The 19220-nt window shown below is 39.9% G+C and overlaps 1 protein-coding gene across 2 annotated transcripts in view; it reads right to left on the reverse strand.

Annotated features, from left to right (window-relative positions):
* Positions 1-1131: 1131 nt before the first annotated feature.
* The window catches only part of KYNU (kynureninase), a 181123-nt gene continuing 163034 nt past the window's right edge, over positions 1132-19220 (reverse strand). The window contains exons 11-14 of one of the 2 annotated variants that reach the window (XM_005415729.2): positions 8073-8125; positions 6546-6631; positions 2513-2743; positions 1132-1316 (exon numbers count right to left, since the gene is read on the reverse strand). In XM_005415729.2, the coding sequence (XP_005415786.1) occupies positions 1164-1316; positions 2513-2743; positions 6546-6631; positions 8073-8125 (523 nt within the window). In that variant the 3' untranslated portion in view covers positions 1132-1163. The remainder of the gene's footprint in view (positions 1317-2512; positions 2744-6545; positions 6632-8072; positions 8126-19220) is intronic. The other variant, XM_031057744.1, reaches the window with a different exon arrangement.

Here is a 19220-nt window from a genome sequence, read left to right on the forward strand (position 1 = left end):
GCTTTCTTATATCTATCCTAAATCCATCCTCCTCCAGTTTAAAACCACCCCCCTCATTCTACCACACCAGTTTGTCCCTGTCTTTATTACAGGCTCCCTTCACATATTCAAAGCACTACTGGATGCAATTTTCTAAGTGTTTCATACCAAAAATGAGACACATTGAACATCATCAGAGAGGAAGTTTCAGCTGATTCTTGGAAAACGCTGCGTGAATAGCTGCAGACTTTAGGGCTTAATTGCCAATTATGCCAAGGTGTTATTTATGCCTTAAAACAACTTTGGATAAAGAGTTGCTGAAATGTAAGCAGTTTTTCTACGCTGCTCTTGCCTGCCTGGTGCAAATCTCTGTAAAAATTCAGGCCACACGGTGAGCTAACAATGAGATGTTTTGCTGCTGCTTAAAGAGCTCAGGGTTCATTTTGCCTAATCCCAACTAAGCCTCACTAAAGCTGCAGGGAGTGCTCCTACAGCCCTTCACGCTGCCTTACACGGGTCTGCAACTCCACTCAGCTTCCTCCAGCTCCTCCTCTCCAACAGGATTACCTAGAAAGATAAAATGGTTTGTTTTGGCCAACTGTATCACACCAAAGAAGGTATCTGCAATGTAAATTCGTTCTTCAATTAAATCATTCATTGAAGCAAAATTTCAAAATATTGGGCCCTTTGAAAAACTCGGTGTGCAGCAGTCAGGAGTTTTGAAACAATTGTTCAAGTTCCACTTTTCAAGTATACCCTGTACTTTAAATAGAATTACTAAATTAAAAATGTAAATTGGACTGTATCTTTTAATAGTTGGTGATTTGTCTATTTTCCACATTTTATTATGCATAATTTTTATAATAAAGAAGGGATTTTTTTCATCCCTGTTCTAGTTGATAGCAATTTTTCCATGCTTCTCAAGGCTAATGTAATAAAACTACATAAAATGTTTAAGAAGAGCCCCATTAAAATATACAAAGCATACTAATTCATGAAGTCAAAGTCAAAGCAGAGTGGAAATATGAGCTTTAATAAAACTATGTCTGTTGTAAATAACTATTCAAGCACAGTCATTTTTTGCAAATTGCATGGGATATAGCTCGGTCTACTCGAAGCAAAGAATCACTCAGCAGGATAAATGCATCTTAGTCAGAAATAGATTAAAAGGTACAGCTGAGCCATCAATAAGAAGCAGATAGCACAGTATTATTTGCTGTTTGTTTTGAAGATGTAATTGCAGATCCCAGGATTTCAATAAATCTGTGCACATCAAGGAAGGAATTGTAGAGAGGAACTGGGGCAACGCGAAGAGCGTTTGGTTCCCGCATGTCGCACTGCAAAACAGAGAGGGAACATTCAGTAAATTCAGGTCGCCTCTTGTCTATCTGTCAGGCTGTATTTTTAAATGCCACAACTTGTCTTCAAGGAGGAACGACTGGACTGACAAGGAAGCACAAGTAAAACCTTTGGGATGCTCAAGGAGCTACAGTGAGGAGCATGATTGTGAAAAATTCAGTAAGAAGAGTTGTTTTGCCTAAAAAAATGATGGGCAGGACTTTAGTAGTGCCATTGAGGGCTTCAAACCACCTATGTAGCCCCAAAATTCACTTTAATGCCTATAGCAGCCCAGAGTGGAAGAGGCACAGAGGTGACAAAAAAAAAAGCACAAACCCCCCCCATTCCAATAGGTGAGTGTCTTGCTCTAAAGATACAGGTAATGGTGAGGCATTGCAGTATTTTTCTTCCCCTCCCTGTGATTTTGAACATTTTCCTGAAGATAATAATCTCTTATATTCGAAAAATATCACTGCATTGCAAAGACAAGCCAACTGTGTGAGGCCCCATGCCCTGTTAAAAGCAGGAGTTCCTGGAATTCCCTGGCAGCACCAAAGCAGCAGCAGCATATGTAACCTAAGAGAGGTGCCCTTTGGGGAGACAAGTGACCAGCAGAAATAAAACTGATATCTCATTTATATGGCATTATGCTATCAGCCTCACCTCCCAGCACATCTAAATCACCCAATCTACGGCCCTAAATTTCCCTTTTATTCTCTTGGAGCAGTGCTCGATGGTAACTGTGCTATTAGAAGGAAGTGGCTGCTTTTTCTGAGTGCTAAAACACATCTCTGGGGAAATGGCAGCTTTTCCATTGCTCCATCTCGATGTCTCCCAAAGCTTTTGCCCACTTGTGGATCAAAAAGGGGACTGATGTAGGTTCAGAGCTCCTTGTCATGTAAATCTGTAGCTGTGCCTCCCATCCTAATGCACCCATGATACAGCTCTAACCCCAGCAGTGACTCCAGGACTACTGGAAATAGGGCAATAGTGAAAGGGCAATACAGCAACAAATAATACAAGAGATAATTTATAGAATAACTCTATGTATTTGACTGCTTGCACAAGTAAAAATTGAATTGTAAGAAATCGTCATCAATCCTAGTGGGTTTTTTGCCTTACATGACACTACATTTGAATAAAAGCAAATTAATAGTTTGTTACTTGTTAAGAAGATGAAGTCTGATTTACTTACAGCCACTCCTCTCTTCTCCAGCTCTTTAAACACAGATTTGATTGGAAGGGAAAACGACAGAGTGAGCTGGCATCCTCTCTCCTCAATCTGAGATGGTGTGATTATTCTTACAAAGGGCTTCCCTGGATTTGTTTTGTCCTCACTGTAGTAATGCTTTATCAGATATTCCAGGTAACCAGTGAGTAGAACAGATTTCCTCCTCAATGCTTTCATTGTGGTTTGACTAAAAACCTGTGATGATTTGAAATCATTAGAATGAGAACGTGTTGCTGTAGAAAATGAAAAGGAAATAAAGATAGATTTCCATATACATTATCACTGGAATCAAGTAGTAGCACCAGAGAGACATTTCACATAAACATGGCAGGATTGGGCTTTAGAAAACACAGGATAATGTTATGCTTTAGATAATGACAGATATTTGTGCCTACTGTTTAAAAGTTTCATGCACATCTGTGTCTGCAGAAATAACTTGAACACAAAGCCAGTTTGCTCAGAGAGCATTCCTCTGCATGTCTAAGGAGAATCCAAAAACTGCCTATAGGTGCAGAATGAAACTCAAAATCACATGAAAGTTTTCCCTTGCATGTACCTTTACTAGACACCTTCTCACTCCCTACAACTCCTCAGAAGGAGGGTGTAGCCAGGTGGGGTTTGTTCTCCTCTTCCAGGAAACAACTGATAGGAAAAGAGGGAACAGCCTCAAGTGGCACCAGGAGAGGCTTAGTTTGGATCTTAGGAAGAATTTCTTAACTAAAAGTGTGGTCAAGCACTGGAACAGGCTGTCCATGGCAGGAATCACTGTCCCTGGGAGTGCTCCAAACCACGTAGGTGTGGCACTTGAGGACATGGTTTGATGGTGATCCTGGCAGTGCTGGTTTAATGGTTGGACACAATGATCTTGGAGGTCTTTTCCAAACTAAATGATTCTACTAACCAAATCCAAGGGCCAAGACTGAAACATCGTGACTGGTGTAGAAATTCTTGTCTGTGAAAGCACAAAATGTGTATTAACATTGACTTTATATACATGTATACAAAAATTGACTTTTAACTTTAAGTCCTGTGCAGGCTTGCTCTCTCTAGTCCACATGAAGAAAAAAAAAAAACACATTCACTGAATTATTTTTCAATAGCTTTGTGCTCCTGCACAGCTTCTTGTAGCTGTGAGTTTCAGGCCCTCAAAATATCATGAGATATTAAAAAAAATGACTGCACATCCACTGAATTATTTTTCAGTAGCTTTATGCTCCTGCACAGCTACAAGAACCAGTGAGTTTCAGGCCCTCAAAGTATCATGAGATATTAAAAAAAATGACTGCTTGAAAATGGTAGTGCTGTTTGGCCACAGAAACAAGACCAATGTCGTAGAGGAGTTTGGGAGCAGAAGGTGAGACAGATTCTGCTTTTGCTCTGGAAAGGCTCCGTTACAGGGAGTGATGGAAATGCAACCCCAGAAACAATTTACCCCTGCCTTCCTCAAACCTCCCTTTCCTTCTCCCCATGGAATTAGCTGCAGGGGGAAAATGACAAGGATACAGACATGCAAGTGCCCAACAGCCACTTCACATCACATCCTGGCACATCAATGCTTGTGGACAGCTCTCTCCGCTGACTGCAGCTGCAAATCAGAGGCAAGGCAGTGCCCTGGATGAAAATCCATGATCCTCACTCTCAAGAAATCACTGTTCCACACTAGAGAAGTAACAATTTTAAGATTACTTATATCATAACCTGGAAAAGCATAAAGAGAAGTACCTGAGGAATCCTACTCAAAATACACCAAATTCTGGTTTCCAGCAGCATCTGGAAGTCATTGTTTTGTAGAACATCCCTAATCTCACTCCCTGATGCTATCACAGCCACTAGATGCTGCACAAAACCAAGAACCCTGCATTTTGTGCTTGTGAAATGGAATGTGGATGCTGTGAGACAGACTTTGCAAGGGAATAAATGCGACAGGGACCAGAGCCACCAGCAGCCAGCAGCTGCGCAGGTCAACAAAAATCTAGAGGTGCTGTGCTTCCCTGTCCACCCAGGCAGGCAGAGCAGACACAGGACTGTTCAGTGCATTACTAGAGGGAAAACAGACCTGCCTCCTGTTCCTCCAGGATTTGCAGGAGTATGAGGGATGGATCTCCTTAGGCTGCATGCAAAAATCTGCTTCCACAGGCTTTGTGCAAGGAATACTTGGTCTCCTGGGTGAAATTTTTTGAAAAAGGTCTTTAAAATGTGTCTGTAGAGCGCTCCCCTTTTTTCCATAAAAGGCAGCAGCTAGTGCCATAACAGTCACTTTAAGCATTATTGAGGAATAACATCCATTAACACTTGCAGTTTTCATTGTTTCCGTTGGAAACACTGCCTTCTGCTTAATGTGTCCCAGTGAAGGTGGCATGCAATTTCACTAGCCATCTCTTGCCAGACATGAAAACTACTTTGTTTCCCACTGTATGAGAGCAATTAGCACTGGGAAATCCTGGCTGTGCCAAAAGGTAATGTGGGCAGGGGAAGGGGAGGCAGTGGAAACTGCTCAGCCCTCATTGTTCCAGGCTCCCTGCAGTGGGCTAAATGATACCAGCCCACACAAACCCGAGCACTCACAATCTGGGTCATGGCAGAACAGCTTTCAGCTTATCTCCAAGGTCACATAAAGTTTAAAACAATACAGTGGATGTTTAAGGACTAAAAAAAAATAAATTGTCAAGCGGAACAAGAAGCATGGCTGTGCCCTTTGCAGTCCTTCAGTGTTGCATGTAAGATGGAGAGATCATAACTGGCAATTTTCTGACTTTGTTTGCTTAAGTTTCTCTTTTTTCAGTAAATACAGAAGAGGGATGTGGACCCTCCTCTTTGTTCCAGCATCAGCTCAGCCATTCCACTAGAATTAACGAAATGCTAACTGGAAATAAATTTCTGCCATTTGTGCTGGTGGCAAAACCTTGCTACCCAAGGCTGCCTTGAAAACCAGCTTAAGGATGATTTTATAGTAGAATATATTGCACACAGCAGGTAAATCTCAGTAACACCACCTTTTTAAGCCACAGAGACTGAGTCCTGATTTCAGGGGTGAATCATCCTTAAGAGGAACGCTGAAACATCTTGATATGAAACACAAGTGTTTGGGGAACAGCTCCGTGCCCTCAAACAGGGGTGGGCTGTGCTCTCCAAAGCAGATCAGAGGCTTTCAGCACATGGATCACACCTTCAGAGGAGGAATTAGCTCTGTATGGCAGGATTACCCTTCCCACAGCCACAGCGTCAGTCATTCACACAGAGATAGGTCAGAGATGGGGCTCTGCTCCTTTGACCACCAGAAAACTAATGATTCAATGAAAGAAAAGACAGCTTGGAGCTATGCCACACTCATGGATTGCCCTTTTAGGAAACATTTGCTGATAGTTTCTGTCTCTTCTGCTTGTAACCAAAGGCAGAACAGGTTCCTTAAACCACTGGATCAGCGGATCCAGGACAGCCAGGACACCTAATTTTCTTTCATGAAAAATATAAGTCTGGTTTACTGGTGGAATATATGAAGCAGCAGCTCTGAATGCAACTTTTCAGACTTGCATGATTCCTTTGCAGGAAGATGCTGAGCATAATCCTTCCCATGAGTAGTACTTAGACAAGGCACTGTTGCACTTGGTGATCTCAGAGATCTCTCCCAACTTTAATTATTCTGTGATTTTGAGTCCTGAATATTTCTATGGGATAAAGGTGCTGTTTGTACTGAGCTCCTACAAGCAGGGACAAACACATTGCCAGAGTTCAGGTTTGGAGGTGCAAACCTCAAATAGTGTTGGCCCAACAGGGTTCTCCAGCAGACTTTGTGAGAGACATGGGGAGATGAGCATATTCATTAAAGACCTTGATTTCTCAGGGCTGGGGGTTTATTTTGATGGCTTTTCATTACTTCTCCCCTTGCATGTTCAAATATTTCACAGGTTTCTTTAAGGGAGACAGCAATAACACACGTAGCATTCATTAAACATTTTTATACCCTTAAATTCAGGCTCAAAGTAAAGCAATTACTTACCTCTAAACTGGCATGCAGAGCACAGACCAGTAAAATTGGAGGATTTGATAACCGGAATCCATTAATTCCTTCACTTAGTTGTAATTCTGGAAAATGAATAACTTATATTAGTGTTTTTGATTTCTTCATTTTAATGGATTGGACCTTATCTTGAAGTCTGTCCTCACACAGTAAAATATTTCCCTAATGTGGCCCGTAGGAATCGGTCATTAAAAGGAAATAGTAATCTATTCCCAGCTAATACTTTCAACTTCGAGAGAAGCCCAATTTTATCCAGCAGAAGACCTCATTAGCAGCTTCATGGGAACCAGAGGACTGCAATTAATTTGTTTAAATGGTGTGTGCTAAAACCACCTTTACACTTGAATCTCTTTTAAGGCTGGCACGAGGCAGAGGAATTCCAAGTCAGCAGAGGCACGCTCACGCGGAGCAAGGAATCACGTTCCTTCACTTTATTGAGCTGATGAGACACACGGGAGGCTGCATATGCAGCTAAGTGTAGCTTCAGGCCAAGGAGAGGATCTGCCTAGACTTTGGGCTGTGAAATCTCACCAAATCTATTTAATAAATCCACAAAAGCCTCACTATAAGTTCTGTGTCACCGTGGCTATTTCACGCTCCAGCACCGGGGCGGGAGGGCGCGGCGGAGGAAACGCTTTTCACGCACAGCAGACTGGCTAATTTTATAATGCCCAACTTCTCCCCTGTAAACTGCTCCTGGAAATGAATAAACAACGGTTTTTTCTTCTTCTAGCAGTGTTTCAAGGCAATTTGTGTCTCCTGCTGGCTTTCCATAGCGCCACTCTCTTGCATTTGGTCTGAAAACAAAGAGCAGACTGAGGCTATTAGAGAGGTGCTCTCCAGCCAAAGCCACATCAACAGCCGCTGCCACAGAAAATTAAAAGTATATTAAAAACAAAACAACCAATCAAACCAAAAGGCTCCTTTCTCATCCTGATCCCTCAGGATATTCTCTCTGCCATAGCTTAAACTGGAGCTGAGCAGTCTAGCTGTCAGAGTTCTCATTTTGTGTTGGGACAATAAACACTATTTCAGAGCAGGTTTGTCTTACAACCCATCCCTCCCTAGTGCAGGAAATGTGGAGATGCTGAAACATTAGTGGGATTTCATGACTTTTGTGAGGTTGCCCTACCTGAATTTGTATCATTTCTCATTAATTCCAGTAGAACTAATCCTGAAGAAAAATATTACCCCAGTGGCTGATAGCAGATCCTTACTCCTCAGAGACTTATGAATTTAATTCACTGAGATACTTTGAAAGTTTCATCCATATTCTATATCTGCTTTTTGAAGGTATTTCAGCAAAATGCCCAGGAGCAGACAGTCAAACCCTCATGCCCACACACAAATTTATTCCAACATTTATTTTGTTAACTCCACTGCCTCACATATTGAGAATGAGGAAATGCAAAGTTCTGTCCTTTCTCCTCAAACTGCTACAGAACTGAAGCTGGTTATATATAAATAAATCAATTAAGGTAAAATTGAGAGTGTATAAATACATACTGTTTTCCATGAGGAATCTTGTTTTGAAGTCATGGCCCCACCAGCCAATTAGCCTAAGATTTTTTAAAGAAAATAAATTAATAGAAATCTTAATATCTTTCAATTTAGCTTTGAGTATTAAGAATTATATAAGATTGAGCAATATATAAATTTCTAATAATACATTTTATTTCAAACAATGACATAAAAATGAAATAAATTCTATAAAGAGTTAGCACTAAAAACTTAACATTACCGTTTGAGAATTTCTCTTTTACTGCAAATAATAAAACACATCACATCTTTCAATTAACTATTGATTTTAACAATATACATTTTCTCTGAATTCACTTCACAAAACAAAAAATAGTACAGAAATATTTCCACTGGTTCCAAGGCATTAAATTCAAAACATTCTCCCCTGCTCTTAAACTTACTTTAATGAATATTGAGAGCTAAAAGGAGTTATAAAATCTGAATTAGTTTCACCAAGAAAAGGACTTTTTGGTGAGCAACAAGCAAACAAGACCTTGGAAAGAGGATTGTGTGGGCATTGCCTCATCCTTACTGTGAGATCAGTGTGAATTCTGCATACACTTTTATTTTCCTGAACTAAACTTATTCTTCAAAAAACATTTTTTAAAATAAAACCCAAACCAATTTAATGCTATATTCCTTTATTTAAGATCATCTCCTGAAAAAAAAAATTCCATACAATTATTTAAAAAATAATATATCTGAGCTTGGACATTAAAATGACATTACATTATTAATTCATATTTAATGGAAAATATCTTTGAGGGCATTGCTACAAGCAGTTTTCTAAAGCAGCTGGATGCACTGGATCACCTTCTGCCAGGGCACTGCAGATAAAACCAATATTGCAAAATTAGGGACTTTTTCCCCACCTCCCTTGGGTTCTCCATTTCTTATCTCAGCACACAGAGATATCAGTGATTAATAATGCCAGTCTCACTTGAGATTCCCCTGTATCAATGCTTTTACAATATCAAGAAGTCTCCATCACAGACTGCTTCCTGAACTTCTCAGCTCTCCAGAACTGGACATACTGGACACCATTTCTGCCAAGGCTTTGCTCAGTTTTCCCTGTGTCAGATAGCAAAATTTTAGGAGTGAAGCCTGGCAAAACTTGTAATGATAAATAAGTCTATATGTAAAGGTCACAGTAGACCAGCCTTCCTGGAAGCACACAGGGAAAAGAAAGTCATGGCCCCTCCCTAAAGGAGCATTTTGCACTTTGCCTAAAAGAGCTGAGCTCTGCAGAATTAAGAGCACATTTGAGTTAGAAACTTGTTATATGAATACTGCAGAGTGTAAAATAAAGTAGTTCGTATTTCTGTATAACAACACAGGTTTTATGTTTACTTCTGTGAGCTGCATCTAAACAGAGGCTCTGCAGAAAAGGATGGTTTTTTTCTTCATTGCTGCATGATGTTTTTATTATTCTGAGACCCATGAAAATTAATAGTGCAATATACATCCATTTTAAATGAGATATTACGGTGCCAAAATGAATACACCCCAAATAAAGTACAACAGAGCCTCTGCCCAAGTGACTGTGTTACTGATGCTTTGAATCATAAAAGATATTTCAGTTATTTTATAGGAACTCCATAATACATGGATAACATTGTACTGAAAACCCTGAATATTGCATGTTCCTGCGAAAATCTGCTGATATCAATGTCTACACACAATCTATGATTTTCAAAGCCTTGAAGCAGAAATCCATGGAAAATAAAACCTCTGGACAAATGGTCTGTGAGAAGGAGAAAACAATATTAAGTTCCACTTGGACCACACCCAGAACACAAAGACAAAATACAGCTCAATCAGACCACTATCCAGATCATGGCTGATGAAAAGCTCCCTGGTTGCACTTCAAATGCTCAAAACTCACTAATTCTGAAGTTGGCTTCAACCCAGATCTCAGCTGCAGCACCACGGAGGCAACTTGGAAAGTGAAATTTCAAAACTTTTCCAAAATGACAGAATGAAGGATTTTTTTAAAAAAAGACAGTTTTAGCTGTCTTGCCCTTTCCTACCATAATCTGACAATTTGCTTTTCCTCTTTTTTATTTTTTCTCTTTTGGCTGTTCTAGAACTTCAGAGGTGTCACTGCAGGATGTGCACTTTGAGGCAGCTCTGGTCCTACACTCTCATTGATCTAATGGTCCATATGGATGTCATGTTATTTGACATTTAAGTTGACAGGCTTCAAAGCGTGGAAATTAACAAAATCTTCACAAATTATAGCGATTTGCTGTTTACAATTTTCTGTGAAAATTTTGAAATGAAGGTTGCCACCGCTATGCCAAATTTCAACCTGTTGTGATGGGAGAGAGCTAAGGTGTTAAACCCCAAACATAACGCTTTATAAATGCTCACTAAAAATAATAGGCAATAAAACTGCACATTAACTTACTGCAATAAAATTTCTTATTAAAGAGTTGTTACTCTGCATGCAAAGTGAGCATTTTGAACTGCAGTCGCCATTTCAACTGTTCCTGCCTCAAAAACAAAGGCACCAAGATCTAAATAGATTCTGAATTCCAACCCATAACTTTTGGCAAAATACGTAAAGTGGAAGGCTCTGAAAAGCCATATATGATGTGCTTGTGATTAAAAACACCTTAAATATGTTAGCAATGGGACTGTCAAGTTACATGCTTCCCATGGCAGATAAAACCCATTGTGGGAAGTGTGTTAAAATCAGCATCTAAGGAGATAAAGGTCTAATTTTGCAAATGTTCCACTACAAATTAAAAAATGCAAATTTATCCAAACTGAGCCCTTGTTTTAACACATCACTAATCAAAACTGTTATCTCAGTGATGGGTAGGTTTTGGTTGCAACACCCTGCTGCCAGTCCCAGATAGCCCCAGCAGCCTCCCAAGGCTGGTCAGCAGAGCTGCTCCTGGAACCTCTCCGCAGGAAACGTCTCTCCATCCTGGAGCAAAAGCATATTTGAAATCCATGGAGAAATCATGCCTAAAATAAGAGTAAATTAGTGCCAAACTAGCTTTGTCTTTTCCTGCAAGGTGAACATGTTCTTAAAAGCCCACTTCTGTTAGAAATTAACCTTTTAAATGGATTGTTCCATTCTATGCCTCAAATAAAACCATTGCCATCAGAGAATGCCTTGGGTTGGAAGGCACCTTGAAAAGCATCTCTTTCCAACTCCTGCCATGGGCAGGGACACCTTCCACTAGACCAGGTTGCTGAAGGAGCCTTCCAACCTTGTCTAGGTCCTCACAGCTTGATAACACTGAGACCTTCCTGGGGAATTCTGCCACTTCCAGTATTGGTACAGAATTTTTACATGTGCCACGTAATATTTAAAGCTAATTGTTATTAGCTGGGCTTCATGAAACAAGTAAGAATGTAATTAAATATTGCTGAAAGATTTTCAAATGCCTTTTTTTTTTTTTTTTTTTTTTTACTCCAAAATGTTCTCTTGTTTCACAAATCAATGAACAAAGGTATGCTGGGCTGGAAAATGACTACAGAAAGGAACAGTATCCTCTTATTTAGTCATATTCTCTTTAAGGACATTTACACCAGGGAAAAATCCCTCCAATAAGTATTTTTATTTAGCTCATTTTCCTCCTTCATATCTGTCTGCATTAGACTGAAGCACTGGTTGTTCATAACTTGAGTCATCTCATTTGTAGTTGTATTAATGATGCAGGAGTGCAGGATATAATGATCATGATGTATGTGCAGTGTAAACATCAAAGAAGATTCAGTTAAAGAACACAGAAAAAATACAAAAAAAAATTCCTCTGACCTTTGCTTTGGCATTACAGATGATCATGCTACTCATTTATAATTTACAGCCTGGAGCAACATGGGTCTCATTTCCCTTCTCAGCAAGAAAAAGAGACAGAAATTCTTGAGTAGTGATACAGAAAATAGGGAAATGCCATTAATGTGGCCCAGCTTTTACAGTCCAGAGCAATGTGTTGAAGTATCCTGTCATTATATTGTGTGAGATAATCATTTCACATCCAGAGGAAGGCAAGCTGAAAAGCTACAGGAATACAGTGTGAAATTTGTAATACTTGATTTTACATCTTCCAGCTTCCCTGAGCATGGAGCAGTTTGTTTCCTCTCCCTTATCAGGTCAAAAAGCGAGCTGGAGATTTCATAGTCATTATTTAGATTATATTAGGATCATATACCAGCAAAGCATGTTATGTTTATGAAAGGATGGATTAAGCCAAATCATAAACAGGCAGTTTGGGGCCAGGCTGTGTCCACAAAGGAGCTGATGTAAGTGCTGGGTGGCAGCTAAGCTCTTCATTCACACATTGCTTTAATTTTGCAAAAGCACCCAGGTGTTGGCAAAGATTTGTTTGATTTTTTTCATGCTACTGTTCCAGCCATGAGAAAGAATCAGCTCTGAGGAGTTAATGAGACTTGTCACTGCTCCCAAAGTTCATTACACAGAGCCAGGCAGATCTTATGCTACATCTGCAAAGGCAGCCTTGTGCAGGGAAAAGAATGAAAGGGCCAAAAATAATCAATAAGTTCAGTTTCTTGCAGTCCTGTATGTCCATGGCACAGCTGGCTGGTTGAGGAGCACATCCATGTCTCAAAACACCCTGAAAACCTAAGATGGGCAAGCAGCAGACACTGTCACACAAGTTTAGAGGAAAGAGGTTAATTGTGACTTAAATATCCCTCTCTTAGCAGGAAATGTGTGACAAAAACAACCATGAGGCCTTAGAAATTAAACTACAAAAGGGCATAGAAAGCCTGGAGGCTGGAGCCAGCCTGGAGCTAGAAACAATCCACCTCTGACCATGCTGGACCATCATCCTTCTGCCTAGGAGAACGTGGCGGTGGTACCACATCCAAAGCCCAAGCTTTCATATTTCAAATTCCAGGATTAAAAAAAAACTCACACCAAACCAAATAAATAAAACCCCAAACCAACAAATGGTACAATCAGCTCCTCAACCCCCCAAAAAATTCTAAACATGCCTTACATCCATATATGAATCTCCAGTGCAACTGAAAGGTTATTTCCATATTCTGAGGAACATTCCTCCAGTTTCCCTGGCTCCATGTAATGCAATACAGATAGAAAAAGTACCCAGGGCTCAGGTCCTCAGCAGGAGCATCTCCTAATGCTGCTGCACTCAGTCAAAGTCAATCCCAGAAAACCAAACTCACAGAAACAGTTCTCTCACCCCCTCAAATCTACCTTGTTTTCACCCAGATCTGCAAACTGCAGAACCTCTGAGCACAGACCTGGTCCCCAGGCTCAACAGCTGGGCTCAACTCTTTGCATTCTACTCTGCATTAATTTTACTGCAGCTTTCTAATTGCATTTTTATATGTTTTAATTTAATTTCTATGGCATTAATTTTATTGCAAGCACATGAGCATGATTGTGTTTCTTTGGATTCAATGCCAAAACTCAGAATAAATAGAATGACACATACACACACCGACTAAGAAAACAGAAAAACCTGCTCGTTGCTGTATGTGGCATTTTTTTGGCTCACTGGCTGGAGTTTGAGAAGGAGTTTCAATTTTCTTTGCTGTCACAGACTTGTCTGATCACTGATGAGTCATTTGGTCTCTCCATGCCTCAAGCCCTCATCTCTAGGAATTCTGCTCAGGACTGCTCTAACTGCAGTGAGGGATGAGAATATATTTGTTAAAATGTACTCATATATTTAACAATGAGGATCATGTAAGGATGAAGAAAAAGATTTATGTGGAGCATCTTATGCGGGATTTTTTAATATGCAGATAAGAAAAGGGAATTTGGAAGTAAAGCTGATGTCACTTGGTTTTTCCCCTCCTGTCAGCCTTTCCCCAAATTATCATCTCACCTTCCAAGAGTTGTTGCCAGTTTAGGTGTCGATTCATTCCAGAATCTAATATTTTCCTTGATCTAGATCACTTAACTGGCATTTCTGATAAGGATTTAAAAAAAATAAATTTAAAAAATCAATATTTCTGTTGCTTAATTCCACATGGTATTTTACAGCTATGCTGGAACAAAACAAACCCAAGTGGATGGACAATGTTATTCCATTCCACCCCACCCTCTCCACACTGAGCACCCCAGCAGGGTCCTGCTCTCACCCAGAGCTTCCCTGCTGACAGCTCACTGAAAGGGAGAAAAGACATTTCAAATGATGCTTGAAATGATGAGGGGTCTGTTTAATCAAAACAAAGAATAATGGAAAAATAACTCCTGCTTTCATCACTGAAATCAAGAATTCAACGATTTTAACCCCCTTGTGTAGGTGAAACTCTTCCCATACTGAGAAGCTGTCAGTTATGGAGTATCCCCACAGTATATATCTATAAGGGCTAGGATTTGCACGGGGGATTAAGGGACTTATAGCAGCTACCCCTGTTAGACTTCAGCAATATTTCCAACCTAACTCTCACAGTCTCCTTCAGAAAACCTTGCCAAGATTGCCAGAAGCTATATTTAAAGCCTTTTTTTTTTTCTTCCTTTATATCTTTTTAGCTATCCTTTATCCCAAATGGTAAGCTTGGACTTGTTTCATTATTCTTTTCTGTGCAGTGCCTGTTAATTTTAAGTAGGATCTGTTGTTAGGATTTGAAAAGCTTTTGAAGCCCAGGTAATTATTAGCCTCAGACTTCTGTAGTTTAGGACTTGCTCACACTCTGCTGCTTTCCTTACCCTTTTCAACTCATTACAAATGTTTCCTAATTATTAAGCATATGTGACTTGTGAGCGGCGCCATATATTATTAATGGGCCAGTCTCTTAGAACTCTGGAAAAAATCAAAACTCCTTATGAAAAGTTGCTACTGTGAAAGTAGTAACTTTTCATATTTAATATCAATGAGGCTTTACTTTGTTAAAGGACCAAAATAATGTGATTGTATTAGAGGCTAATAGCATGACATTTTTCTTCTGTTAAGAGGCTTGCACTTTCAGTACCATCTAAAGGGAGACAATTTTTCTCCTCTATTTTGAGGCTTGTCTTGCTTAAAAAATAGCTAAACTCACTTTCTGCCTAGCAGCAAGTTTTAACAGCAAAGACCCAAATCCAGAAAAAACAGTCTCATAATTTAAACAATGACACTTAACTATGCAACTGCAATGGATGGAATTAAGAAACTTCTAGACTTGAGTGATCACCCTCTTTCCAAAAGTAGCTGGGCAGCTCTCAGCCCCCTGAGCTTTGCTGTTCTTCGAGGTGGGGTGATTTAACAAAACTGTTTCCACAATTAGGGAGACTCTTGGGTGAAAAACCTGGGCTGTTTGGTCGGTGGAGTACAAGGTGATTTGCAGCTCATGGCTACTGGGAGACAGAGGGTGCACACGCCCTTCCTGGATTGATTTTTACCTTGTTAGTGTTTTAGGCTCGGCACAAGTGGGAATACGCCAATTTCAACACGTCCATCCATATTACCCCTCCAGGTCAAAACAAAAGGAGATTGAGTTCAGTTTTGTAGCAGGAAACAAGTTGCTGTGGCCAGGGCATGAGGAAGAGGAATGGCTGCAATGCTGCCAATCCAATCAGGGCCCTTTGGAGCCTCACAGAGCTCTCCACCAAACCTCTGAGGCGCTTGCGATAAGGGACAATAATCTCATTTGCCATGATTAGGCAAAAGAAAGGTATGATCCAACAGCAGACAAAATGGGGGCCTAAATTAAATCCCAGGAGAAGATTTCACAAAAAACAAACCCCCTAAGGCTAATGAAGTTGAATTAAAAACTGTTAAATCAGCTTACGAACAACTATTATCACAAAGTGCTCATATAACACTTTCACTGGCCAAATATCAGATATATGAAAAGGGGGAATACAGCCAACAGTATGTTCACACATTTAGTAAGGGGAAATTGAATATTCTGCCTAACACCAGAAATTAAAAATCAAGCAGGGAGCCAATTTACTCATGGAGATATTAATAAAGTTCTCAGTGATTTTTATGAAGCACTGAATAGCTCTCAATTATTTTATGGTGATAAAAAAAAAAGCATGTTATATTCTTTAAGAATTCCATAATTTTTTTTCTATGCTGTTTCAAATAGATTAAATTAAACAAGAGAAAGCAACAGTCCCTCCTAGAGCTTCTTTTAAATGTGAATTCTGACTTAAAGGAGATTTGGATAGTTTTGATTACTATGATGTGTTTACTGAACTATGCAGTCTCTGCAATCCCTTGAATAAATCTTTCAGGGGAGGATATCTAGATAGATTTCTAAATAATAAATATATCTGACTGAGATACAATATAAAATTTTTAAGATTTGGGAAGTCTTTCTTGTTTTCGAATAGACTAATCACAATATTAATGCAAGACCTTTATCATACCAGAATCCTTATTAGCTAAAATGCAAGTTATCACCTCTGCTCTTTGCCTGAAACATGAAACAATCCACATTAGATGAGATTTTTTTTAATAACAGTGGCTAGAACTAATTGAATTCGTAATTTCAAGTGCCAGCAAATTTGCCACAGAATCCAGTAGTTGTGTTACAAAACCTTTACTAAGTGATACTGAAGGAGGAAAACTCAGATGAAGTATTTTCAGCTGAAATCTAAGACATGAAATAATTAAGGGAAAACAGAAATGGGCATCTTTCAGAGTTATTTTAAAGAGTTTATCTTCAAAAAGATTAAATTTCATCCATCACTGGAAAACAAGAACAATGTGACTTAGGTGCCTTTCTTTATTGGGCTGCAGTTGCCCAAATTTTCAGTAGCACATAATTTTAAGAGTCTTAAATTTATGTTATTTATTTATATGGGGTCTAAAACAGTTTTGACATGAGGTCCAATGTAAGTATGTCATGTTTGACATGAGGTCCAGGAGCTCCAGGCTCTTCTCACTGCAGAAACAGGTGAGAAGCATCAAATAAGGACATTTCTATGGACTCATTGTCCTGTCAGAAAATAACTGTACCTGCAGCTCTGACCTTCAACACACACTGACAAAATCTCCCTGCACTAGCTCACAATGGGTTGCTCAAAAGTCATCTCAGAAAACTGCCAGTGAAAACAGAGGGATGCTGAAAAACTAGATTTCAGTAGGAAACTATTCCATTTTTGCTCAATAATCTGTACACAGCTAAAGAAAATACTAAATAATTCTTCATGTTGAGCAGCTGTTTTTCATGGCATGGGACAGAAAGAACCTAACATTTTCCCAAAACTGCTGCACTGGTGTGATTAGATCAGTGGATTGATGTCATGCTGACTGAGAAATTAGGGAAAGGAAAGGGAAAGGGAAGATTCTGTGTTTCTCCCAGCATCTCACTAGAAACTCCTCTCCAGACACTTGAGTGAGCTCTCTACAGCTGGAACTGCCCTGCAGTTTCCACACAGTGGAAGGCAGCAAGAGGCAGCTGCCAGCAAGCACTGAAAATTACTCCGGTGAAAAATGAGGACTAGTCACTGTGACAGTAAAAATTGACCAGCAGCGACAAAGAGGTGTGAAAATAAATATTTCACAAATGGAAAGTGAGAGGAAGGATGGCTTACAGCGAGTGGGCAAGAATAGACAATATATGTCATGAAGGCCTCTAGGAAGCTCTTGATTCAAAGACATGCGGAGATGGGTAAGAAATAAAAGACAGCAGGCTGTGGATGTCTTTTGCTGGACTTTAAGATAAAATAGATTTGATTAAGGGAGACAAAAGAAAAAGAAAAATATGAAGGTTTCTGACCTGGTGAGACCTTATCTTACTTGAGTGCTGGAAAGAAGTTTTAAGCAGGAGAAAGAGGGAGTATGAGGACTAGAAACCACCATGAACATGTGGAAAACAAATAGGCACAAGTGGTAAACCAAGCAAAAAAAGAAAACCAAACAAAAATAAACCAAAAAAAGACAAACCCTTTCATAATGCACCCATGCACAAATCCAGAATGCCAGCTTAGCAAAAAGTAACAAGACTGAATTATTTCCTTAACCTGAGCAATGACCTTTGAAAATGCTTATGGCATTGAGTCAGGTGCTGGCTGGGACATGAATCACAACATGAGCTGTATGTGTGACCCCAGAGCTGCAGCTAAAGGCAGAGAGGTGCTCAGCCAGGTCAGGGACAGAGACAGCTCTGGGAGACATCCCAGGCACTAAGCCCCACCTGAACACATAGCTGAGAATTACAGGAACATACTCCAGAGGCAGAAATTGAGAGAAAACTGGTGACTGTTAATGGCACAAAAGCATAAAGGCTCTTGCTGGTGCTTTCAGCTTAGAGCAATTTGAAGCCATACTATGACCTCAAAGCACATTCTATAGGGAGAAATTAGACACATTTTCTCATTGTGGCCTAATGAACCAATACAAAAGCATGAGCAAATCTCATTTTTAAAGGGCATGTGCAGACTACAGGTTTAACTGAGAATCTTAGGAGGAAAGCTTCATAGAAAGTTCCAAAATTTCTGAAGTAGAAAAAGTGAAAAATGATCAAACACCTAAAGTGAGTCAACATCTAGTAGGAAATCCCAGATGCAAAATTGCATTAGTTCCAGCACATTTCTGCACAGAGGTAAGCGAGCTCTTAGTGGAAACAGCAGAAGATTTACTAGAGGTTTTTTTCATTAAAAATAAACTCTTTCCTCCCTAATATAGAAAGGTTCTATGAGGTGGCTACAGAAGCACACAGATGAATGGATAAGAAAATAAATAACTCCTCTTTTTGTGACTTGCTAAAAAAGCAGACAAAGAAGGTTTTCTTTCCATTTTCTTAGAGGTGTGTAACACCAGTAGTTGCATTTCTGTAAATTAATTCATCAGGAAAGAAGCTTGCTGCTTTGTCTTATTGGGGAAAATCAAGACACAGCAAAATGCTCTCAAAACTACCTGCCTGGATGTGGAGAACTGAGGCACACAGAGCAGGCAGATAATAACAGCAAAGCCTTTGAAATGCAAGGGAAAATCACAGCAACCATCCAGACTCCAAGGAGAGCCCCAGGATCCCTTCCTTGCTAGTTAACAGGATGCAAGAGTCGCCCCCAGGCTACATTCACCTTTCCATCAGGCTAAGCCCGTTGGCTCCTTTCATGTGTTTGAGCGGTTGTGTCTTACACCATCCATGAGAAAGCTCCAGGCACTGCAGATGGGAAAGCAAATGTGGAAGGAACGGAGCCACCTCCCTCTCATTCCCGAGGCTGGGAATGGGACAGGACCATGG

This window comes from Geospiza fortis, unplaced genomic scaffold (assembly GCF_000277835.1).
Source record: "Geospiza fortis unplaced genomic scaffold, GeoFor_1.0 scaffold112, whole genome shotgun sequence".
NCBI classification, from domain to species: Eukaryota; Metazoa; Chordata; class Aves; order Passeriformes; family Thraupidae; genus Geospiza; species Geospiza fortis.